The sequence below is a fragment of the Tachyglossus aculeatus genome, chromosome 1 (assembly GCF_015852505.1).
Source record: "Tachyglossus aculeatus isolate mTacAcu1 chromosome 1, mTacAcu1.pri, whole genome shotgun sequence".
Taxonomy (NCBI): Eukaryota; Metazoa; Chordata; class Mammalia; order Monotremata; family Tachyglossidae; genus Tachyglossus; species Tachyglossus aculeatus.
The window spans coordinates 140291458-140317173 of NC_052066.1; the positions used below are offsets into that span (position 1 = coordinate 140291458).

The following is a 25716-nucleotide window of genomic DNA, read 5'->3' on the forward strand; positions in this document are numbered from 1 at the left end:
AATAAATACGATTGATTGATTGAGACATGGAGTTTTTTAAAATATAAATGAGCAGGAGAGCTGGAACAATTTAGAGTTTAGTTTAGAAACATTTGCTTCTGGGCTACTAGAAACACGCAGAAAGTTAAGTGTCTTCTTCCTTTCCTTAAATCGTCGCTCCGGCCAGAAACCGGTCGCATTTTGAGGTGCTGGGCCTTAAAACCACCTGTTCATCACAGCCATTAAAGCTTGTGCCTCTCTTAAATCTCGAAGTGACAAATCAATCAATCAATCAATGGTATTTATTGAGTGCTTACTGTGTGCAGAGCACTGCACTAAGCGCTTGGGAAGTACAAGTTGGCAACATATAGAGACAGTCCCTACCCTAAAGTAATCCTCTTTTCAGCATCCTTCAAATAGGCAGAAGAGCCTCCTTCCGGAGATGGCCATCTCTTAGCAAATGGGATGATCCCAAGGAATTGAACCGGGAGTCTCCAGAGGATCCCAGGGAGAGTTACAGTGCTTTGCAGATTAACGATTTACACTCCTTGCTGCCAAAGTGGAGGCTTATTGGCAAAATGCAGGCCCCCTACCACTCAGGAGTTAATAAGGGCTTTCAATTATTGATGGAGTTGTAATTATATGGCCTTTGGTTGCTCCTGGAGATAGATGGCCCTGCCAGTGATTGTACTGCCCAAGGGTAGGAAGTTCTATGGACCTTAAAGCTCCCTGCCGGGCCACATAAAAGAAAATCCAAGCTTTTGCAAGAGTAGCTAGGAATCAAATCATTATTTTGATTTTTTAAAAAGGTAGAGACAAGTATTCTTCATGGCCGTTACTCTTTTTCAATCAATCGATCGTATTTATTGAGCGCTTACTGTGTGCAGAGCACTGTACTAAGCTGCTTTTTCCCCAGCTTGTGAAAAGTCCCAGAGGGACTTCTCCCCCTTCTAGACTGTGAGCCCACTGGTGGGTAGGGACCGTCTCTCTACGTTGCCAACTTGGACTTCCCAAGCGCTTAGTACAGTGCTCTGCACACAGTAAGCGCTCAATAAATACGATTGAATGAATGAATCTGCAGTGGGGCGATCCACAAGGAAGCCGTCTTATTCACTGCACTCAGTCCCTCTCCACAGCCCTGAAGCTAGGTCTCGGACCCACAAGGGTTGACAGGAGGACAAATTCACGAAGCCTCTACAGAGCAATCAATCAATCAGTCGTATTTATTGAGCGCTTACTGTGTGCAGAGCACTGTACTAAGCGCTTGGGAAGTACAAGTCGGCAACATATAGAGACGGTCCCTACCCCAACAGTGGGCTCACAGTCTAGAAGGGGGAAGTGCAGAAGAATAAACTTTTGGAAACTAGGTCTACTCCCTGATTATCTTACATCTACCCCCAGCTCTCAGCACAGTGTTCGGCACATAGTAAGTGCTTAAGTGCTGAGAAGCAGCATGGGCTAGTGGATAGAGTACGGGCCTGGGAATCTGAGGACCTGAGTTCTAATCCCAGCTCTGCCACTTGCCCGCTGTGGGACAACTTGGCTTCTCTGGGCCGCAGTTTCCTCACCTGTGAAATGGGGATTAAATACTACTCAGACTGTGTCCAACCTGATCATCTCGGTTCTATCCCAGCGCTTAGTACGGTGCTTGGCCCATAGCAAACTCTTGACTCAGAAACCGAAGATCATGGGCCCTCTAGACTGTAAGCTCGTTAGGGTCAAGAAACCTGTCTGCTGATTCTGTTGTACTCTCCAAGCGCTTAGTACAGTGCTCGGCCCATAGTAAACTCTTGACTCAGAAACCGCCTTACCTCTGTCCCCTCCCCACAGCACACGTATATATGATTGGATGTATTTATTACTCTATTTTATTTGTACATATTTATTCTATTTTATTTTGTTAATATGTTTTGTTGTCTGTCTCCCCCTTCTAGACTGTGAGCCCACTGTTGGGTAGGGACCGTCTCTAGATGTTGCCAACTTGGACTTCCCAAGCACTTAGTACAGTGCTCTGCACACAGTAAGCGCTCAATAAATATGATTGAATGAATGAATGAATGAATGAATGAATGAATGGGCCCTCTAGACTGTAAGCTCGTTATGGTCGAGAAACCTGTCTGCTAATTCTGTTGTACTCTCCAAGCGCTTAGTACGATGCTCTGCACATAGTAAGTGCTCAATAAATACCATTGACTGCGCTTAGTACAGTGCTCTGCACACAGTAAGCGCTCAATAAATACGATTGATTGATTGATTGATTGACTGAATCTAGGTCAGGCCTCAAGTAAGGAACAGCAGTTGCTGGGCTAATCTGGAGGAGGAAAGGGGTCTGCCGGTTTCCTATTCCAGCGCTCAGTACAGTGCTCGGCCCATAGTAAACTCTTGACTCAGAAACCGAAGATCATGGGCCCTCTAGACTGTAAGCTCGTTAGGGTCGAGAAACCTGTCTGCTGATTCTGTTGTACTCTCCAAGCGCTTAGTACAGTGCTCGGCCCATAGCAAACTCTTGACTCAGAAACCGAAAATCATGGGCCCTCTAGACTGTAAGCTCGTTAGGGTCGAGAAGAAACCTGTCTGCTGATTCTGTTGTACTCTCCAAGCGCTGAGTACGGTGCTCTGCACATAGTAAGTGCTCGATAAATACCATTGACTGATTGAATCTAGGTCAGGCCTCGGGTAAGGAACAGCAGTTGCTGCAGTAATCATTCAAAATTGATTGAATGAACAATCAAGAGGCTGGATTAGACACCCTCCAGGATCTTCTCTCATCACCTGGCATATGCCGTGAGAAATCATTAATGTCCCTTTAGGCCTAAGATGGACAGGAAAAGTTAAATGAATGAGAAGGGTGACACGATTCCTTAATTCAGGGAGTAGAATTAATCCGGAGGGGGAAAGGGGTCTGCCGGTTTCCTAAAGGATTCCGGGTGTCCACCCGCAGTTTGCTATCCCGAAGATCCACCTCTGTCCTGAAGCCCTTCTTCTGACACCCACTGTTGTCCAGGCAGTGTTAGACTACCTCCTTCCCTCTTTCCTCCTTCCCTCTTACCTCCTTTCCCCCCATCTTATGTTGCCAACTTGTACTTCCCAAGCGCTTAGTACAGTGCTCTGCACACAGTAAGTGCTCAATAAATACGATTGATTGATTGATCTTACCTCCTTCCCTTCCCCACAGCACATGTATATATGCTTGTACATATTTATTACTCTATTTTACTTGTACATATCTATTCTATTTATTTTATTTTGTTAGTATGTTTGGTTTTGTTCTCTGTCTCCCCCTTTTAGACTGTGAGCCCGCTGTTGGGTAGGGACTGTCTCTATATGTTGCCAACTTGGACTTCCCAAGCGCTTAGTCCAGTGCTCTGCACACAGTAAGCGCTCAATAAATACGGTTGATTGATTGATTGATTGACTAAGCAAAGAAGGGTTGGTGGCAAACTCCACACCAATATCTGGGTCACAGGAAAGGCAACCTGCAGCTAGAAACCGGCTCTTAAGCAGCTGGTCATGTTGCCAACTTGTACTTCCCAAGCGCTCAGTCCAGTGCTCTGCACAAAGTAAGCGCTCAATAAATACGATTGAATGAATGAATGAACGGTCAGGACAATGGGCTCCATGGGGGGCTAAGGGAAGGCATACACCATGCAGCGCACGCCCAACCTAGGAGGAAACATACACTGAGCAGACTTCTGAGCTAAGAGAAGAGATGGCTGAGGAATGCGTCGATACAACCAGACTTGTCACATGTTATGTTGCCAACTTGTACTTCCCAAGCGCTCAGTACAGTGCTCTGCACACAGTAAGCGCTCAATAAAGACGATGGATTGATTGATTGATTGAAGGGAGGCGAGCAGTTAGCGCTTCTCTAACTTGACCGGACGGAAAAGAAGTAAATGGACTTAAAAGTGCAGTCCGAAGGATTTTGATTGGACGGGAAAGAACTTCCCGTCATCAAGGATGGTTAAGCAGTGGAGTAGGAAAGTTATGGAGTCTATCAAGGGAGTTGATGTAATACAGTTTATTTATATTAGACTGTGAGCCCACTGTTGGGTAGGGACTGTCTCTATATGTTGCCAACTTGTACTTCCCAAGTGCTTAGTACAGTGCTCTGCACAAAGTAAGCGCTCAATAAATACGATTGATTGATTGATTATATTAATGCCTGTCTCCTCCCCTAGACTTTAAGCTCGTTGTGGGCAGGGGAGGGGTCTGTTTATTGTTATATTGTACTCTCCCAAGTGCTTAGACCAGTACTCTGCACACAGTAAGCGCTCAGTAAATACAACTGATTGAATGAACAGTCAAGAGGCTGGATTAGACACCCTCCAGGATCTTCTCTCATCACCTGGCATATGCCGTGAGAAATCATTAATGTCCCTTTAGGCCTAAGATAGACAGGAAAAGTTAAATGAATGAGAAAGGTGACATGATTCCTTAATTCAGGGAGTAGAATATGCTGAAACTGCCTTGTGATCAACTAGAAGGTAGTCTTCTGAATAAGAACTTAAGAAGTTAACATCAATTCCTAAAATTGAGGAAGTCCATAGACTTTTCAGGGTCTGCTCAGAGAGTTTTGTCATTTTCCTTTCTTTACAGGCAAGGAGTCGGACTCCTTTGCTACTAAAAAATTAAACTAGGTAAATAGCTGGTAAAGTTCGAAGCACGCCCAGAAGATAGCTTATTTTTCATGTAGGCTACTTGCATTTGAAATATCTTTGAGTTCCTTGCTTACTAACTTGTTAAAAAGAGGAAACGTACCCATCGCTATTCATTTGAAAGGAAGTTTTCTAAATGTTTGGAAGATGTTCAAATTTCAGCCGGAGGGCCTGTCTTCTTCCATAGGGTGTTGGAGAAGTGTAGCTTCCTTGTATTAGGGGCAACAGTTGATTCTACAGACACAAATAGAGAAAATTGATTATTACATCACACGTTTCAAAGGCAAATAAAGGAGTACGACAGATATAAAGCAGGATCCTTAATCTGATACTGGAAATCCTATTATTCCTGTTAGCACACTTACCCTACACCCCACCCAGCCTCACAAAATTTCTTACCATTCATTCATTCAATCGTATTTATTGAGCGCTTACTGTGTGCAGAGCACTGGACTAAGCGCTTGGGAAGTACAAGTTGGCAACATACCACTGTCAGGGATAATTCTTAAGCACTAACTTTTTTTTATTTTATTGGTTTGATCTGTCATGGCCATAGCTTCAGAGAGTAATGCAGCCAACCCCTCTTACCTGTAGCACCGGGGAAATGTGAATAATTGAAATCCACAGGCCAACCCAAAAACCTCATTTTAGCTTTTTCAAGAGTTTCAACTTTGTCTTCCCCGAAACATTTACTAGAGCTGCTAGTAATAATAGCAAATACCACCACCATCACTATTACTATTAAATGCTTACTACGTGCCAAGCACTGTTCTAAGCACTGGGGTTGGCACAAGCTAATCGTGAGAAGCAGAGTGGCTCAATGGGAAGAGCCCGGGCTTTGGAGTCAGAGGTCATGGGTTCAAACCCCGGCTCCACCAATTGTCAGCTGTGTGACTTTGGGCAAGTCACTTCACTTCTCTGGGCCTCAGTGACCTCATCTGGAAAATGGGGATGAAGACTGTGAGCCCCCCGTGGGACAACCTGATCACCCTGTAACCTCCCCAGCGCTTAGAACAGTGCTTTCAGTCTTCTTTTAGACTGTGAGCCCACTGTTGGGTAGGGACTGTCGCTATATGTTGCCAACTTGTACTTCCCAAGCGCTTAGTACCGTGCTCTGCACACAGTAAGCGCTCAATAAATACGATTGATTGATTCTAGACCGTGAGCCCACCGTTGGGTAGGGACCGTCTCTATGTGTTGCCAACTTGTACTTCCCAAGCAGTTAGTACAGTGCTCTGCACACAGTAAGCGCTCAATAAATACGATTGAATGAATGAATGCTTTCCACATAGTAAGCGCTTAACAAATGCCATCATCATCATTATTATTATTAAGTTGGGCACAGTCACTGTCCCACATGGGGCTCCCAGTCTTAATCCCTATTTTACAGATGAGGGGACTGAGGCCCAGAGACGGGAAGTGACTTGCCCAAGGCCACACAGAAGACAAGTGGCAAGGCCAGGATTAGAACCCGGGTCTTCCTGACTTCCAGTTCCAAACTCCTTCTAGTAGGCCACACTGCTTCCCCAAAGCAGCTGACAACAGAATCTAAAGTATTTATCGGGTGCTGAGTGGGGTTAAAGCACTTTTAGGCACTTGGGAGACTACAGTACGACAGAGCTGGTTGACATGTTCTCTGCCCACAAGGAGCTTACGGTTTAGAGGAAACTGATTTGAGTTTCACCTCCTTTCCAGTTCTTTCACTGTCCAAAGGAAGTGCAAATGGCTCAAGGTTTCCACAGTGCTTAGTACAGTGCTCTGCACACGGTAAGCGCTTAATAAATACGACTGAAGGAACAGCAAGAGGAAGAAGAAGTAAGGGGCTGGGATAAGCACCCCTGAATAATCAAGCCAGAATCAATCGTATTTATTGAGCGCTTACTGTGTGCAGAGCACTGTACTAAGCGCTTGGGAAGTACAAGTTGGCAACATACCTACCCAACAGTGGGCTCACAGTCTAAAAGGGGGAGACAGAAAACAAGACCAAACATACTAACGAAATAAAATAAATAGAATAGATATGTACAAGTAAAATAAATAAATAAATAGAGTAATAAATATGTACAAACATATATACAGGACATATGTGGGGAATGAATGGCGTCTGTGGGGGATAATCAAGTTACTATACAGTGGCTTAATCGCCAAACTGCTCCCAAGCAATTTTACTATTAGACACCCAAGAGTCACCCAAAACTTTTCATTCTGCCATGAGCACAGGTCACTTTTTTTCCCCTCGAGGGACGGACACAGCTCATGAGAAATTAAGGCTACCGGATAGTCGCAATTTCAATTCTGGGCCCCCAGTTGCAGTTGGAATTGAGCACGATTTCGGGGAAGATCTTGGGAAGACGGCTGTCTCCCCAGTTGGACATTTAGCGTATAGAGTAGGATGTGGCTAGTGGCATGTGACCTGTGAGACTGTGAGCCCACTGTTGGGTAGGGACTGTCTCTATATGTTGCCAATTTGTACTTCCCAAGCGCTTAGTACAGTGCTCTGCACATAGTAAGCGCTCAATAAATACGACTGATGATGATGATTCACGAGCCGAGCTGCCATCTGTGTTTTACCTCCTGGAGCCAAGTGGGTGTTTTGAGTTTGGGGGAAAGTGGTCTCTCGCTAGGCTGCCTACTGCCATCCTCACTTTCCTCCGGCCCTTGGGGTTAAAAAAAAAAATCTCATTCAGTTGCATTTCAAGTGTGCTGAGCGCTTATGCGGTGCTTTACAAAGTGAGAGCTCAAATACGATTGAATCAAGAGTGCGTCAAAACTGAACAGTGATTTTGAAGGAGATTAATCTACCTTACATTCTTGGAATTTGGACCTGCATCTTTTTCAACCAATCGACTGTATTTATTGAGTAATAATAATACTAACAATAATGATGGTATTTGTTAAGCGCTTACTATGTGCGATGCACTGTGTGCAGAGCACTGTACTAAGCGCTTGGGGGAGTACAGTAGAACAGAGTTGGTAGACGTGTTCCTTCTCCATAGTGAGCTTACAGTCTAGAGGGGAGACAGACAATATAAATCATCATCATCAATCGTATTTATTGAGCGCTTACTATGTGCAGAGCACTGTACTAAGCCATTTTGGATACGGATAAAAGTGCTATGGGGCTGAGGGAGGGGTGAATCAAGGGTGCAAATCCAAGTGCAACGCGAAGGGGTACGTGAATAATATACAAGTCGAATGAATTTGAGAAGCGTGTGGGAGGCAGCCTTATAGAAACAGCGGAAAGAGCACGGACTTGGGAGTCGGAGGTCGTGGGTTCTAATCCCGGCCCTGCCACTTGTCAGCTGTGTGGCCTTGGGCAAAGTCACTTCACTTCTCTGTGCCTCAGTTACCTTATCTGTAAAATGGGGATGAAGTCTGTGCGCCCCGTGTGGGACAACCTGATTACGTTGTATCTACCCCAGCGCTTGGAACGGTGCTTGGCACAGAGTAAGCACGTAACAAATACCAACATTATTATTATTAAACACCAATGTAGCCGCAACCTTCTGGAAGGTTGGAGAAAAATGATTTCAAGATGTACCCTTAAGATTCACAGATAATTAATCTTTTCCTAAGAATTAACCCACTCACGGTGTTTAAACCAAAAAGGATCACTCAGAAACCAAGCGATGAGCAAACTACAAGATCACTCTGATATTCTTTTATGCAGGGCACACATACACACCAGTTTATCAATCAATCAATCAATCAATCGTATTTATTGAGCGCTTATGGTATGGTAGCCATCCCAGCCTGTCCTTAGCCAGATCCTGAAGGCAAAGAAAACTGCGGCTCTAAAGGGCAACAGAGCCATTTTAGAGTTGAAGTACCTGCTGTCGCCTCCTGTTTTTCCCCTCATTACGTATTTTTCTTCTAAGTTGATCTTCTCGGAAGGAATTAAAGTAGGGGCTCTCCAGGAGCTGCGCGCAACTTAATCTATCTTCAGGATTCATCTTCAAACAGCCCTTTGGGAGGAAAGAAGCAAAGGAAGTTAAGGGGATTTCTTATGTGAGTGAGCCTGGTGAGTGATGGAACCCAACATTCATCGGAAGATCAATCAATCAATCAATCAATCGTATTTATTGAGCGCTTACTATGTGCAGAGCACTGTACTAAGCGCTTGGGAAGTACAAATTGGCAACACATAGAGACAGTCCCTACCCAACAGTGGGCTCACAGTCTAAAAGGGGGAGACAGAGAACAGAACCAAACATACCAACAAAATAAAATAAATAGGATAGAAATGTACAAGTAAAATAAATAAATAAATAAATAGAGTAATAAATATGTACAACCATATATACATATATACAGGTGCTGTGGGGAAGGGAAGGAGGTAAGATGGGGGGATGGAGAGGGGGACAAGGGGGAGAGGAAGGAAGGGGCTCAGTCTGGGAAGGCCTCCTGGAGGAGGTGGGCTCTTCCCTGCAATGATCCCCATGTATCAGTCAATCATATTTATTGGGCGCTTACTGCTTGCAGAACACTGTGCTAAGCACTTTGGGCTGATAGGCACATTACCTGATCTCCCCAGCACTTAGTACAGTGCCTGGCACATTCATTTATTCAATCATATTTACTGAACAAGCAGAGCATCGTACTAAGCGCTCCGGCGAGTCCTACAACAATAAGCACGTTCCCAGCCTACAATGAGCTTACACGTAGTAAGCACTTAAATACCATGGTTATTATTATTATTACTGCCAAAGAATTGGACCTTGCACGTAGAATTTCAGCCTCGCCAAACCTGAACTTTATTGCGTTCACTCCAGAGAGTCTGAAGTCAGGATCAACTACAGGGAGAAGCAGCGTGGCTCAGTGGAAAGAGCCCGGGCTTTGGAGTCAGAGGTCATGGGTTCAAATCCCGGCTCTGCCACTTGTCAGCTGGGTGACTTTGGGCAAGTTACTTCACTTCTCTGGGCCTCAGTTTCCTCATCTGTAAAATGGGGATGAAGACCGTGAGCCCCACGTGGGACAACCTGTTCACCTTGTAACCTCCCCAGCGCTTAGAACAGTGCTTTGCACATAGTAAGCACTTAATAAATGCTACAAAAAAAAAAGGGAGAGCAACAGACCCCAGAAGATTTTTAGAATTCCAGCTCGTGAGACTGTTTTGCTTGAAACCTAAAATCAACAGATTGTCAGTACGGCTGAGAATTCTTTGCTGTTCCTCGTGAAAAATGAAGCCTGAAAATGAGAAAAACCCAAGACTCATTCAAGGGAGTGCCAAAGAAGTAAAAAGGAGTCGGCCAATTCACTTAAAACTCAGTAGAACCGGAGTACAGTTCCAAAAATATGTGCCACCTCATATCAACTTTTTCAAGTCCTGCTGGAAGGCCAGTAATTTTCTCTATGGAAGTCAACATTCAGTCATTCAATCGTATTTATTGAGCGCTTACTGTGTGCAGAGCACTGTACTAAGCGCTTGGGAAGTACAAGCTGGCAACATATAGAGACGGTCCCTACCCAACAGCGGGCTCACAGTCTGGAAGGGGGAGACAGACAGACAACAAAACAAAACATATTAACAAAATAAAATAAATAGAATAAATATGTACAAGTAAAATAGAGTAATTCATTCATTTGTTCATTCAATCGAATTTATTGAGCACTTACTGTGTGCAAAGCACTGTACTAAGCGCTTGGGAAGTACAAGTTGGCAACATATAGAGACGGTTCCTGCCCAACAGCGGGCTCACAGTCTAGAAGGGGGAGACAGAGAACAAAACAAAATATATTAACAAAATAAAATAAATAGAATAAATATGTACAAGTAAAATAGAGTCATTCATTCATTCATAGATTCAATCGAATTTATTGAGCGCTTACTGTGTGCAGAGCACTGGACTAAGCGCTTGGGAAGTACAAGTTGGCAACATATAGAGACAGTCCCTACCCAACAGCGGGCTCACAGTCTAGAAGGGGGAGACAGACAACAAAACAAAACATATTAACAAAATAAAATAAATAGAATAAATATGTACAAGTAAAATAGAGTAATAAATATGTACGAACATATATACAGGTGCTGTTGTGGGGAGGGGAAGGAGGTAAGGTGGGGGGGATGGGGAGGGAGCAATTCAGAGCTCTTCATTGGTGAGATGATAATAATAATAATAATAACAATAGTTATGGTACTTGTTAAATGCTTACTGTGTGCCAAGCACTATTCTAAGCAGTGGGGTAGATACAAGTTAACCAGGTGGGACACATCCTGGGACTCACAGTCTTAATCCCCATTTTCCAGATGAGGTAACTGAGGCCCAGAGAAGTCTCTCCCCCTTTTAGACTGTGAGCCTACTGTTGGGTAGGGACTGTCTCTATATGTTGCCAACTTGTACTTCCCAAGCGCTTAGTACAGTGCTCTGCACACAGTAAGCGCTCAATAAATACGATTGATTGATTGATTGAAGTGGCTCGCCCAAGGTCACATAAACAGACATGTGGCGGAGCCGGGTTTAGAACGCAGACCCTTCTGACTTCCCAGGCCCGGGCTCTAGCCACTAAGCCACAGTGCAATTCAACCTCAAAGCACTTAAAAATCGGGGGTCCAGTTAGTCAATCTGCTTTCTACAGTCAGTCTGCTTTCAGGTTCACCATTTCTGGCCCACTGTCCCTCAGCCTTTCATTCATTCATTCACTCATTCATTCATTCATTCATTCAATCGTATTTATTGAGCGCTTACTGTGTGCAGAACACTGTACTAAGCGCTTGGGAAGTCCAAGTTGGCAACATATAGAGACGGTCCCTACCCAAAAGTGGGCTCACAGCCTAGAAGGGGGGGACAGACAACAAAACAAAACATAGTAACAAAATAAAATAAGTAGAATAAATATGTACAAGTAAAATAGAGTAATAAATGCATACAAACATATATCCATATATACAGGTGCTGTGGGGAAGGGAAGGAGGCAAGGTGGGAGGGCTGGAGAGGGGGAGGAAGGGGAGAGGAAGGAGGGGGCTCAGTCTGGGAAGACCTCCTGGAGGAGGTGAGCCCCTTGTTGACCATCTCCTGACCACTGCATTGGCCAGTGCCTCTAGACTGTGATTTAGACTCTATAATACGGGCAGGGAACAGGTCTGCCAATTCCGTTGTATTGTACTCTTACTACATGCACAGAGTAAACACTCAATAAATGCCACTGATTAAATAAACTGATAAACTGACTGACTGCCTTTAGAAAATCCTGACAATAAAGCATACATGTGGGACGATCTGGGTGGAAACCAATGGAAAATGACTTTTTGCACGTGAGTCACCAAGGACTCAAGAATTTCATTCCAGAAACAATTTAAGCTCGTTATAGGCAGAGACCGTGCCTGCCAATTCTGTTATACTTTAGTCTCCCAAGTGCCTAGTCCAGTGCTTTGCACATAGTAAGCACTCAACAAATACCACTGATGGATATGCAGCTCCAAAGGAAGGCATCACCCATTTTTTCAGTTTAGATGAAGATGCCAGAATGGGAACAATTTTGCTGCTCCCTTACGATGACTTCTTATTCAACACCCTCCCTACTTTGTCTGCCGACCCCAATTTTTTTTTTTTTTGCCACTCCGTATCCCAGGAAGGGGCAGAAGAGAACCTGCGATACCTTCATGAAATCCAAGGTTACTGAAGGGGCATTAGGGAACTTCTCCTCGAGGGTCTCCTGAAAAAGAAGAGATAAATCGTGTTCAGCGTTCGCAGAATCAACAGTCGAACAGAGCGTGCGTCCGACCCACGGTTCATCCGACTCAGAATTCGGTCTCTCTGACGGTATTGATGAAACGCTTAGAGGAACAGGGTGATTGCTACCCATCCGAAGGGTTGAGGATGATCCTTTCCCATCCGAAGGGTTGGGGATGACCCTTTCCAACACGTCCCTTGGGAGTTTAGGGACAAGGAAGAGCAGAGCCTTAGAGAGACTCACCTAGCAGGTAATCAGTGGCTACTCTAGAGTACGACGTACCGGACTAAAAAGATGACAAAACACAGCTCCTGACGCTTGTTTAGAAATCACAACCACCATCCGCTCAACCTGAACCATAAGAGGGTTTTTCCTACTGGGGTCTCGGCGGTTGGGCTCATTTACACAAAAAGTGGATCCCCTTCAGGTTTTAGTGAAGTGCAAACAGTCTTGTTCTCTTGGATGATGTTGTTACCCCAACCCCCACCACTCACACTCACAATTCACACTCAGGACCTAAGGGAACAGATTCCTTCTCAACACAAGGCCTATGGGCAAGACAACCCCAGCACGGAGTCGGCATCTGGAAAGCTAAAGGCCGTCTTGAGAAACATTCAGCAGCCAGTACGTCCTGAGAAAAGTGAGAGTTTCCCCCTAAATCAGGTCCTTGTGAAGGGTGAGAAAATGGACTGAATGCATATTTGTTCAAAGAATATGCCTGCCTTTCTTATTTTAAATCAATTTTGGGCTGTTTTTGCAATTTTTTTTTTTTTTAGAAAAACACAGAGAAGCAGCGTGGCTCAGTGGAAGGAGTATGGGCTTTGGAGTCAGAGGTCATGCGTTCAAATCCCAGCTCCACCAATTGTCAGCTGTGTGATTGTGGGCAAGTCACTTCACTTCTCTGTGCCACAGTTCCCTCATCTGTAAAATGGGGATGAAGACTGGGAGCCCACGTGGGACAACCTGATCACCTTGTATCCTCCCCAGTGCTTAGAACAGAGCTTTGCACATAGTAAGCACTTAACAAATGCCGTCATTATTATTATTATTCAGCAGCCAATACATCCTTAGATAAGTGAGAGTTTTCCCCTAAATCAGGTCCTTGTGAAGGGTTAGAAAATGAACTGAATGCATATTTGCCCAAAGAATATGCCTGACTTTCTTATTTTAAATCAATTTTGGGCCGTTTGTAATTCTTTTTTTTTTTGAGAAAAACATAGAGAAGGAGTGTGGCTCAGAAGAAAGAGTATGGGCTTTGGAGTCAGAGGTCACGGGTTCAAATCCCAGCTCCGCCAATTGTCAGCTGTGTGTGGGCAAGTCACTTCACTTCTCTGTGCCTCAGTTCCCTCATCTGTAAAATAGGAATTAAGATTGTGAGCCCCACGTGGAACAACCTGATCACCTTGTATCCCCCCAGTGCTTAGAACAGTGCTTTGCACATAGTAAGTGCTTAATAAATACCATTATTATTATTATAGTTTTGATTCTGTTGCAAAAGCTATGCGCCAGAGACCCAGAAACCTGGGTTTTGGAAAGACCCAAATACCCCAGAATGTGAATCAGGTAACTAATATAGTCTTGGGTGAAAGGACAGAATTGATGTAAAAACCTATCTTTGGCAGCCTTATTTTTTCCCCTTTTATTCAGCAGCCTTGGTTTTCTGTTGGAGCTCACCCCAGCACCTAACAGAGCAAGGGGTGGGAAATGGCACTTCCCACGATAAAAGGCAAAATTAACTGTCAAGGGGGAAAAAAAATAAAAGTAGTTTGAACATTCTTATTTTTTAGTTAATGAAAACCGAATTTATGACATTAGGAAATAAACCCTCAGGGGTCCCTTTGATGTTTTATCAACCACACCCATAAGCCGTGGAGTATAGGGGAGCTCACCAAAAGCACACCCTCAGCAGGGTGGTCATCAATCAATCAATCGTATTTATTGAGCGCTTACTGTGTTTACTAAGCGCTTGGGAAGTACAAGTTGGCAACATATAGAGACAGTCCCTACCCAACAGTGGGCTCACAGTCTAAAAGGGGGAGACAGAAAACAAAACCAAACATACTAACAAAATTAAATAAATAGAATAGATACCTACAAGTAAAATAAATAGAGTAATAAATATGTACAAACATATATACATATACACAGGACATATATGGGGAACGAATGGCATCTCTGGGGGAGGGGAGGGGACGGGGGTCCCGTTACCCCCCTCCTGATCCCTATCATTCTTAATCATCAATGCTAATGCTATCATTATTGTTAAGGTTACCATTTGTAATTGACAAAGGTATTGTTTCTGTCATCATTGTGGTTATTATCATTATGGTCAGTATTACCGTTTGCGTTACCGTTTCCATTCTTATTTGACAGAGGTATTGATCCTGTCGCTATTGTTATTATCGTCACTAAAGTGTTACTATCATCGTTATTGTTGAAGCGTATCATTCTTGTTTGACAAAAGTATTCTTTCTGTCATTACTGTTGCTGTTTTTATTATGACTTCATTATACTTATGAGCGCAGCTGGAAGCAATTAACAGTAACCCCAAAATAATGACCGGGCAATACCTCCGTCTTTATTTCTTTATACTTAACAAGGTATAAGTAGCCGAAAGTACCGTGGGAAGTAGCCGAAAGCCAGGTTCAGCCTCCCGGTGTTGGACCTGACAGGAGGAGGGAAACGGCAGCTCTCCCCGAAGGAACCACCATCTGGCTGGCCTTCAATCAATCAATCAATCAATCGTATTTATTGAGCGCTTACTGTGTGCAGAGCACTGTACTAAGCGCTTGGGAAGTACAAGTTGGCAACGTATAGAGACGGTCCCTACCCAACAGTGGGCTCACAGTCTAAAAGGGGGAACCCCATTCCAATACCTCCTGAATTGAATTGAGCAAATTCAGGAGGCTGAAGGACCATTCACCCTTCTCCCGCTGCCTACCCATGGAATTTCTAGACCCATCTTTCTGCAGGTACCGCTCTTTCCTTTGTTACAGAGCTTTGCGTGCTTCTCTATTTATTTATTTTACTTGTACATATCTATTCTATTTATTTTATTTTGTTAGTATGTTTGGTTTTGTTCTCTGTCTCCCCCTTTTAGACTGTGAGCCCACTGCTGAGTAGGGACTGTCTTTATATGTTGCCAATTTGTACTTCCCAAGTGCTTAGTACAGTGCTCTGCACACAGTAAGCACTCAATAAATACGATTGATTGATTGATTGATTCTCATTCGTAAAAATGATCCTTCCACGAGGCTCATTTCTTTACCCTAGTGCCTATCAACCAGAGGTGGTATTTAACGGTGCCAGATATGTGTCTTATCTCTCCATCAGGAGATGCCCCGCTGTTTTCTAGAAGAGGCATGAAGTGAGTTGAGAAGCTAGTTGAGTGGACATCAATCAATCGGATTTATTGAGCGCTTACTGTGTGCACAGCACTGTACTAAGCGCTTGGACATGAAACTGGGATGCCTAGGGAACACAAACAAATGGCCCAAAATTGGGATTTTTGTGCCAGACTAGCATAATTCTTCTAGACTGTGAGCCCACTGTTGGGTAGGGACTGTCTCTATATGTTGCCAACTTGTACTTCCCAAGTGCTTTTAGTGCACACAGTAAGTGCTCAATAAATACGATTCATTGATAATTGTAGACCCTAATTTAGGTGCCTATTCCGTACGGCCTGCTTTTTAAAGCTCTCGATCATCTTGCCCCCTCCTACCTCACCTGGTACCACCCAGCCCACAAACTTTGCTCCTCTCATGCCAACCTTCTCACTGTACCTCCATCTCGTCTATCGCATCGCCGCCCTACCTATCGCCCACGTCCTACCTCTGGCCTGGAACGCCATTCCCCTTCGGATCTGACAGACAATGACTCTCCCCCACCTTCAAAGCCTTACTGAAGGCACATCTCCTCCGAGAGGTCTTCCCCGACTAAGCCCTCTTTTCCTCTTCTCCCACCCGCTTCTGCGTCGTCTTGACTTCCTCCCTTTATCCATCCCCCCTCCCAGCCTCACAGCACTTACATATCTGTCATTTTATTTCTTTATATTAATGTCCGTCTCCTCTAGACTGTAAGCTCTTTGTGGGCTGGGAATGTGCTTGTTATATTGTTATGTAATAATAATAATAATAATAATGATGGCATTTATTAAGCGCTTACTATGTGCAAAGCACTGTTCTAAGCGCTGGGGAGGTTACAAGGTGATTAGGTTGTCCCACGGGGGGCTCACAGTCTTAATCCCTTGTATCTTTCCCAGTGCTTGGCACATAGTAGGCACTGAACAAATACCATCATCATTATTATTATTATTACAAGGTAATCAGGTGGGACACAGTCCTGGTCCCACGTGGGACAACTGGATTACCTTGTTTAATAGTAATAACTTCTTAAGTCACTTAACTTCTCTTAGCCTCAGTTACCTCGTCTGTAAAATGGGGATTAAGACTGTGAGCCCCACGTGGAACAACGTGATCACCTTGTATCCCCCAGCGCTTAGAACGGTGCTTGGCACATAGTAGGCACTGAACAAATACCATCATTATTATTATTATTATTATTACAAGGTAATCAGGTGGGACACTGTCCTTGTCCCACATGGGACAACCAGATTACCTTGTTTAATAGTAATAACTTCTTAAGTTACTTAACTTCTCTTAGCCTCAGTTACCTCGTCTGTAAAATGGGGATTAAGACTGTGAGCCCCACGTGGAACAACGTGATCACCTTGTATCCCCCAGCGCTTAGAACGGTGCTTGGCACATAGTAGGCACTGAGCAAATACCATCATTATTATTATTATTATTACAAGGTAATCAGGTGGGACACTGTCCTTGTCCCACGTGGGACAACCGGATTACCTTGTTTAATAGTTAATAACTTCTTAAGTTACTTAACTTCTCTTAGCCTCAGTTACCTCGTCTGTAAAATGGGGATCAAGACTGTGAGCCCCACGTGGAACAACGTGATCACCTTGTATCCCCCAGCATTTAGAACAGTGCTTGGCACATAGTAGGCACTGAACAAATACCAACATTATTATTATTACAAGGTAATCAGGTGGGCCGCGTGGGACAACCGGATTACCTTGTTTAATACGTAGTAACTTAACTTCTTAAATCACTTAACTTCTCTTAGCCTCAGTTACCTCGTCTGTAAAATGGGGATTAAGACCGTGAGCCCCACGTGGAACAATGTGATCACCTTGTATCCCCCAGCGCTTAGAACAGTGCTTTGCACATAGCGCTTTAGAGAAAAAAAAAAAAGAACTGTGGTATTTGTGAAGCCCTTACTGTGTGCTGTACTAAGCGCTGGAGTGGACGCAAGCAAATCGGGCCGGACACCGTCCCTGTCCCACATGGGGCTCGCGGTTTCAAATCCCCACTTTACAGATGAGGGAACCGAGGCACAGGGAAGTGAAGGGACTTGCCCAGGGTCACACGGCAGACAAGTGGAGGAGCGGGGGGTTAGAACCCAGGTCCTCTGACTGTCAGGCCCGAGCTCTTTCCACCAGGACATGCTGCTTCTCCCTGTCGTTGCCCCCAGTAATACAGTCTGGCAGTGCCTCCCCGCCCCGCAATGAACTTAGAAGAACCCAAAGAGATTTGTTTTCTCCGACCCTCAAAACTTCCGGCCAACGAGCATATTCTCCTTTGCTCCTTGTTTTCCCACCGTCTTCGCAGTGACTTTCTAATTGTAAATGTGCTGGACTATCCTTTGTGTTTTTGTTGTCTTGTCCCTTTAGGAAAGTTCGAATGTTCGTCTAAAGCGTTATCGAACCAATTGGCTCAGTGGAGAAGCAGCGCGGCTCAGTGGAAAGAGCCCGGGCTTTGGAGTCAGAGGTCATGGATTCGAATGCCGACTCTGCCACATGCCTGCTGTGTGACCTTGGGAAAGTCACTTAACTTCTCTGAGCCTCCGTTACCTCATCTGTAAAATGGGGATGAAGACTGTGAGCCCCACGTGGGACAAGCCGATCACCTTGTATCCCTCCCCAGCGCTGAGAACAGTGCTCTGCACATAGTAAGTGCTTAACAAATGCCATCATTATTATTTATGGAGCACTTACTGTGTGCAGGGCACTCCCCCAAGTGCCTGAAAAGACTGCAGCAGAGTTGGTCCGTACGCTACCAGCCCACAGGAAGTTTGCAATTTAGTTTTTGCCTACTAAAATAGTTTTCTTCAACTCTCCTGTGTCTCTGAGTGGCTTTTATAGGGGAAGCAGCGTGGCTCCGTGGAAAGAGCCCGGGCTTTGGAGTCAGAGGTCGTGGGTTCAAATCCCACCTCCGCCACTTGTCAGCTGTGTGACGTTGGGCAAGTCGCTTCACTTCTCTGGGCCTCAGTTCCCTCCTCTGTAAAATGGGGATGAAGACTGTGAGCCCCACGTGGGACAACCCGATCACCTTGTATCCCCCCCAAGCGCTTAGAACAGTGCTCTGCACATAGTAAGCGCTGAACAAATGCCATCATTATTATTTATGGAGCACTTACTGTGTGCAGGGCACTCTTCCAAGTGCCTGAAAAGACTGCAGCAGAGTTGGTCCACATGCTGCCAGCCCACAGGAAGTTCGCAATTTAGTTTTTGTCTACTAAAATCGTTTTCTTCAACTTTCCCGTGTCTCTAAGTGGCTTTTACAGGGGAAGCAGCGTGGCTCCGTGGAAAGAGCCCGGGCTTTGGAGTCAGAGGTCGTGGGTTCAGATCCCGGCTCTGCCACTTGTCAGCTGTGTGACGCTGGGCAAGTCGCTTCACTTCTCTGGGCCTCAGTTCCCTCATATGGAAAATGGGGATGAAGGCTGTGAGCCCCTCGTGGGACCACCTGATTACCTTGTACCTATCCCCGCGCTTAGGACAGTGCTTGGCACATAGTAAGCGCTTAACAAATACCAACATTATTATTATTATTATTATTATTATTATCATTATTATTATTTTATTCCCATGACTGTTACACGGTGACCCCTCCAATTAAAGGAGGTATGACTTAAGACCACTGGAGGAGTGCTGCACTGTCAGTGATATGAAGCCCCCTTGACCTTGTGACTCCCAGGCCCGTGCCCCGTCCCCATGCAGCAGCGTGGCTCAGTGGAAAGAGCGCGGGCTTGGGAGTCAGAGGTCATGGGTTCGAATCCCACCTCCCCCACATGTCTGCTGTGTGACCTTGGGCAAGTCACTTCACTTCTCTGGGCCTGAGTTCCCTCATCTGGAAAATGGGGATTGGGACTGTGAGCCCCACATGGGACAACCTCATCTCCTTGTGTTCCCCCCGGCGCTTAGAACAGTGCTTTGCACATAGTAAGCGCTTAACAAATACCAACATCATTATTATTATTACAAATGGTAGCAAACCTTGTGACTCCCAGGCCCGTGCTCTATCCCTATGCAGCAAACCTTGTGACTCCCAGGCCCATGCCCCGTCCCCATCATCAATCATCAATCGTATTTATTGAGCGCTTACTATGTGCAGAGCACTGTACTAAGCGTCCCCATGCAGCGGACAAATGGCAGCGAACCTTGTGACTCCCAGGCCCGTGCCCTGTCCCCATGCAGCGGACAAATGGCAGCAAACCTCATGACTCCCAGGTCCGTGCCCCGCCCCGATCATCAATCATCAATCGTATTTATTGAGCGCTTACTATGTGCAGAGCACTGTACTAAGCGTCCCCATGCAGCGGACAAATGGCAGCGAACCTTGTGACTCCCAGGCCCGTGCCCCGTCCCCATGCAGCGGACAAATGGCAGCAAACCTCATGACTCCCAGGCCCGTGCCCCGTCCCCATCATCAATCATCAATCATATTTATTGAGCGCTTACTATGTGCAGAGCACTGTACTAAGCGTCCCCATGCAGCGGACAAATGGCAGCAAACGTTGTGACTCCCAGGCCCGTGCCCCGTCCCCATGCAGCGGACAAATGGCAGCAAACCTCGTGACTCCCAGGCCCGTGCCCTAACCCTACGCAGCAGCGTGGCTCAGTGCAAAGAGCGCGGGCTTGGGAGTCAGAGGTCATGGGTTTGAATCCCACCTCCCCCACATGTCTGCTGTGTGACCTTGGGCAAGTCACTTCACTTCTCTGGGCCTGAGTTCCCTCATCTGTAAAATGGGGATTGGGACTGTGAGCACCACATGGGACAACCTCATCTCCTTGTGTTCCCCCCGGCGCTTAGAACAGTGCTTTGCACATAGTAAGTGCTTAACAAATACCAACATTATTATTATTATTATTACAAATGGCAGCAAACCTTGTGACTCCCAGGCCCATCCTCTATCCCTATGCAGCAAACCTTGTGACTCCCAGGCCCGTGCCCCGTCCCCACCAGCAATCATCAATCATCATCAATCATCAATTGTATTTATTGAGCGCTTACTATGTGCAGAGCACTGTACTAAGCGTCCCCATGCAGCGGACAAATGGCAGCAAACCTCGTGACTCCAGGCCCCTGCCCTAACCCTATGCAGCAGCGTGGCTCAGTGGAAAGAGCGCGGGCTTGGGAGTCAGAGGTCATGGGTTCGAATCCCGCCTCCCCCACATGTCTGCTGTGTGACCTTGGGCAAGTCACTTCACTTCTCTGGGCCTGAGTTCCCTCATCTGGAAAATGGGGATTGGGACTGTGAGCCCCACATGGGACAACCTCATCTCCTTGTGTTCCCCCCAGCGCTTAGAACAGTGCTTTGCACATAGTAAGCGCTTAACAAATACCAACATCATTATTATTATTACAAATGGTAGCAAACCTTGTGACTCCCAGGCCCGTGCTCTATCCCTATGCAGCAAACCTTGTGACTCCCAGGCCCATGCCCCGTCCCCATCATCAATCATCAATCGTATTTATTGAGCGCTTACTATGTGCAGAGCACTGTACTAAGCGTCCCCATGCAGCGGACAAATGGCAGCAAAGCTTGTGACTCCCAGGCCCGTGCCCTGTCCCCATGCAGCGGACAAATGGCAGCAAACCTCATGACTCCCAGGCCCGTGCCCCGTCCCCATCATCAATCATCAATCATCAATCATCATCAATCGTAATTATTGAGCGCTTACTATGTGCAGAGCACTGTACTAAGCGTCCCCATGCAGCGGACAAATGGCAGCGAACCTTGTGACTCCCAGGCCCGTGCCCCGTCCCCATGCAGCGGACAAATGGCAGCAAACCTCGTGACTCCCAGGCCCGTGCCCTGTCCCCATGCAGCGGACAAATGGCAGCAAACGTTGTGACTCCCAGGCCCGTGCCCCGTCCCCATCATCAATCATCAATCATCATCAATCGTAATTATTGAGCGCTTACTATGTGCAGAGCACTGTACTAAGCGTCCCCATGCAGCGGACAAATGGCAGCGAACCTTGTGACTCCCAGGCCCGTGCCCCGTCCCCATGCAGCGGACAAAGCGGTCGTGTCCCGCCATCGACCCCCGGCCCACGTCATCCCCAGGGCCTGGAATGCCCTCCCTCTGCCCATCCGCCAAGCTAGCTCTCTTCCTCCCTTCAAGGCCGTACTGAGAGCTCACCTCCTCCAGGAGGCCTTCCCAGACTGAGCCCCTTCCTTCCTCTCCCCCTCGTCCCCCTCTCCATCCCCCCGTCTTACCTCCTTCCCTTCCCCACAGCACCTGTATATATGTATATATGGTTGTACATATTTATTACTCTATTTATTTATTTATTTATTTATTTTACTTGTACATTTCTATCCTACTTATTTTATTTTGTTGGTATGTTTGGTTCTGTTCTCTCTCTCCCCCTTTTAGACTGTGAGCCCACTGTTGGGTAGGGACTGTCTCTATGTGATGCCAATTTGTACTTCCCAAGCGCTTAGTACAGTACTCTGCACATAGTAAGCGCTCAATAAATACGATTGATTGATTGATTGATTAACAAATACCAACATTATTATTATTATTATTATTACAAATGGCAGCAAACCTTGTGACTCCCAGGCCCGTGCTCTATCCCTATGCAGCAAACCTTGTGACTCCCAGGCCCGTGCCCCGTCCCCATCATCAATCATCATCAATCATCAATTGTATTTATTGAGCGCTTACTATGTGCAGAGCACTGTACTAAGTGTCCCCATGCAGCGGACAAATGGCAGCAAACCTCGTGACTCCCAGGCCCGTGCCCCGTCCCCATGCAGCGGACAAATGGCAGCAAACCTTGCGACTCCCAGGCCCGTGCCCTAACCCTATGCAGCAGCGTGGCTCAGTGGAAAGAGCGCGGGCTTGGGAGTCAGAGGTCATGGGTTCGAATCCCGCCTCCCCCACATGTCTGCTGTGTGACCTTGGGCAAGTCACTTCACTTCTCTGGGCCTGAGGTCCCTCATCTGGAAAATGGGGATTGGGACTGTGAGCCCCACATGGGACAACCTCATTTCCTTGTGTTCCCCCCAGCGCTTAGAACAGTGCTTTGCACATAGTAAGCGCTTAACAAATACCAACATTATTATTATTATTATTATTACAAATGGCAGCAGACCTTGTGACTCCCAGGCCCGTGCCCCGTCCCCATGCAGCGGACAAATGGCAGCAAACCTCGTGACTCCCAGGCCCATGCCCTAACCCTGTGCAGCAGCGTGGCTCAGTGGAAAGAGCGCGGGCTTGGGAGTCAGAGGTCATGGGTTCGAATCCCGCCTCCCCCACATGTCTGCTGTGTGACCTTGGGCAAGTCACTTCACTTCTCTGGGCCTGAGGTCCCTCATCTGGAAAATGGGGATTAGGACTGTGAGCCCCACATGGGACAACCACATCTCCTTGTGTTCCCCCCAGTGCTTAGAACAGTGCTTTGCACATAGTAAGCACTTAACAAATACCAACATTATTATTACAAATGGCAGCAAACATTGTGACTACCAGGCCCGTGCTCTATCCCTATGCAGCAAACCTTGTGACTCCCAGGCCCGTGCTCTATCCCTATGCAGCAAACGTTGTGACTCCCAGGCCCGTGCCCCGTCCCCATCATTAATCGTCAATCATCAATCATCATCAATCGTATTTATTGAGCGCTTACTATGTGCAGAGCACTGTACTAAGCGTCCCCATGCAGCGAACAAATGGCAGCAAACTTTGTGACTCCCAGGCCCGTGCCCCAACCCCATGCAGCGGACAAATGGCAGCAAACCTCGTGACTCCCAGGCCCGTGCCCTAACCCTACGCAGCAGCGTGGCTCAGTGGAAAGAGCGCGGGCTTGGGAGTCAGAGGTCATGGGTTCGAATCCAGCCTCCCCCACATGTCTGCTGTGTGACCTTGGGCAAGTCACTTCACTTTTCTGGGCCTGAGGTCAATCATCTGGAAAATGGAGATTGGGACTGTGAGCCCCACATGGGACAACCACATCTCCTTGTGTTCCCCCTGGCGCTTAGAACAGTGCTTTGCACATAGTAAGTGCTTAACAAATACCAACATTATTATTATTATTATCACAAATGGCGGCAAACATCGTGACTACCAGGCCCATGCCCCGTCCCTATGCAGCAAACCTTGTGACTCCCAGGCCCGTGCTCTATCCCTATGCAGCAAACGTTGTGACTCCCAGGCCCGTGCCCCGTCCCCATCATCAATCATCAACAATCGTATTTATTGAGCGCTTACTATGTGCAGAGCACTGTACTAAGCGTCCCCATGCAGCGGACAAATGGCAGCAAACTTTGTGACTCCCAGGCCCGTGCCCCAACCCCATGCAGCGGACAAATGGCAGCAAACCTTGTGACTCCCAGGCCTGTGCCCTAACCCTATGCAGCAGCGTGGCTCAGTGGAAAGAGCGCAGGCTTGGGAGTCAGAGGTCATGGGTTCGAATCCCGCCTCCCCCACATGTCTGCTGTGTGACCTTGGGCAAGTCACTTCACTTCTCTGGGCCTCAGTTCCCTCATCTGGAAAATGGGGATTGGGACTGTGAGCCCCACATGGGACACCCTCATCTCCTTTTGTTCCCCCTGGCGCTTAGAACAGTGCTTTGCACATAGTAAGCGCTTAACAAATACCAACATTATTATTATTATTATTACAAATGGCAGCAAACCTTGTGACTCCCAGGCCCGTGCTCTATCCCTATGCAGCAAACGTTGTGACTCCCAGGCCCGTGCCCCGTCCCCATCATCAATCATCAATCATCATCAATCGTAATTATTGAGCGCTTACTATGTGCAGAGCACTGTACTAAGCGTCCCCATGCAGCGGACAAATGGCAGCAAACTTTGTGACTCCCAGGCCCGTGCCCCGTCCCCATGCAGCGGACAAATGGCAGCAAACCTCGTGACTCCCAGGCCCGTGCCCTAACCCTATGCAGCAGTGTGGCTCAGTGGAAAGATCGCGGGCTTGGGAGTCAGAGGTCATGGGTTCGAATCCCGCCTCCCCCACATGTCTGCTGTGTGACCTTGGGCAAGTCACTTCACTTCTCTGGGCCTGAGTTCCCTCATCTGGAAAATGGGGATTGGGACTGTGAGCCCCACATGGGACAACCTCATCTCCTTGTGTTCCCCCCTGCGCTTAGAACAGTGCTTTGCACATAGTAAGCGCTTAACAAATACCAACATTATTATTATTATTACAAATGGCAGCAAAGCTTGTGACTCCCAGGCCCGTGCCCCGTCCCCATACAGCGGACAAATGGCAGCAAACCTTGTGACTCCCAGGCCCGTGCTCTGTCCCTATGCAGCAAACCTTGTGACTCCGAGGCCCGTGCCCCGTCCCCATCATCAATCATCAATCGTATTTATTGAGTGCTTACTATGTGCAGAGCACTGTACTAAGCATCCCCACGCAGCGGACAAATGGCAGCAGACCTTGTGACTCCCAGGCCCGTGCCCCGTCCCCATGCAGCGGACAAATGGCAGCAAACCTCGTGACTCCCAGGCCTGTGCCCCGTCCCCATGCAGCAGCGTGGCTCAGTGGAAAGATCGCGGGCTTGGGAGTCAGAGGTCATGGGTTCGAATCCCGCCTCCCCCACATGTCTGCTGTGTGACCTTGGGCAAGTCACTTCACTTCTCTGGGCCTGAGTTCCCTCATCTGGAAAATGGGGATTGGGACTGTGAGCCCCACATGGGACAACCTCATCTCCTTGTGTTCCCCCCGGCGCTTAGAACAGTGCTTTGCACATAGTAAGCGCTTAACAAATACCAACATTATTATTATTATTATTACAAATGGCAGCAAACCTTGTGACTCCCAGGCCCGTGCCCCGTCCCCGTGCAGCGGACAAATGGCAGCAAACCTTGTGACTCCCAGGCCCGTGCCCTGTCCCTATGCCATACTGCTTATCTAGCGATGGTTATCGATTGATCCCTGCTATGTACTGAGCGCTCGCTTGCTGTGTGGAGAGCCCCGTACGAAACGCTCGGGAGGGTCCACTCCAACAGATTTGGTCGACGGGACCCCTGCCCACAAGGAGTTTAGAGGAGGAGTTGGGCGGTAAAAACAGGTTATTGGA

At 46.9% G+C, this 25716-nt stretch overlaps 1 protein-coding gene across 4 annotated transcripts in view; it reads right to left on the reverse strand.

The window, feature by feature from the left end:
• The window catches only part of CDKL4 (cyclin dependent kinase like 4), a 97703-nt gene that overhangs the window by 538 nt on the left and 71449 nt on the right, over positions 1-25716 (reverse strand). For 3 of the 4 annotated variants that reach the window (XM_038751653.1, XM_038751636.1, XM_038751645.1), the window contains exons 8-10: positions 12234-12290; positions 8468-8602; positions 4220-4871 (exon numbers count right to left, since the gene is read on the reverse strand). In XM_038751653.1, coding sequence (XP_038607581.1) covers positions 4770-4871; positions 8468-8602; positions 12234-12290 — 294 coding nt within the window. In that variant the 3' untranslated portion in view covers positions 4220-4769. Of the gene's footprint in view, positions 1-4219; positions 4872-8467; positions 8603-12233; positions 12291-25716 lie in introns of those variants that run through there. The other variant, XM_038751662.1, reaches the window with a different exon arrangement.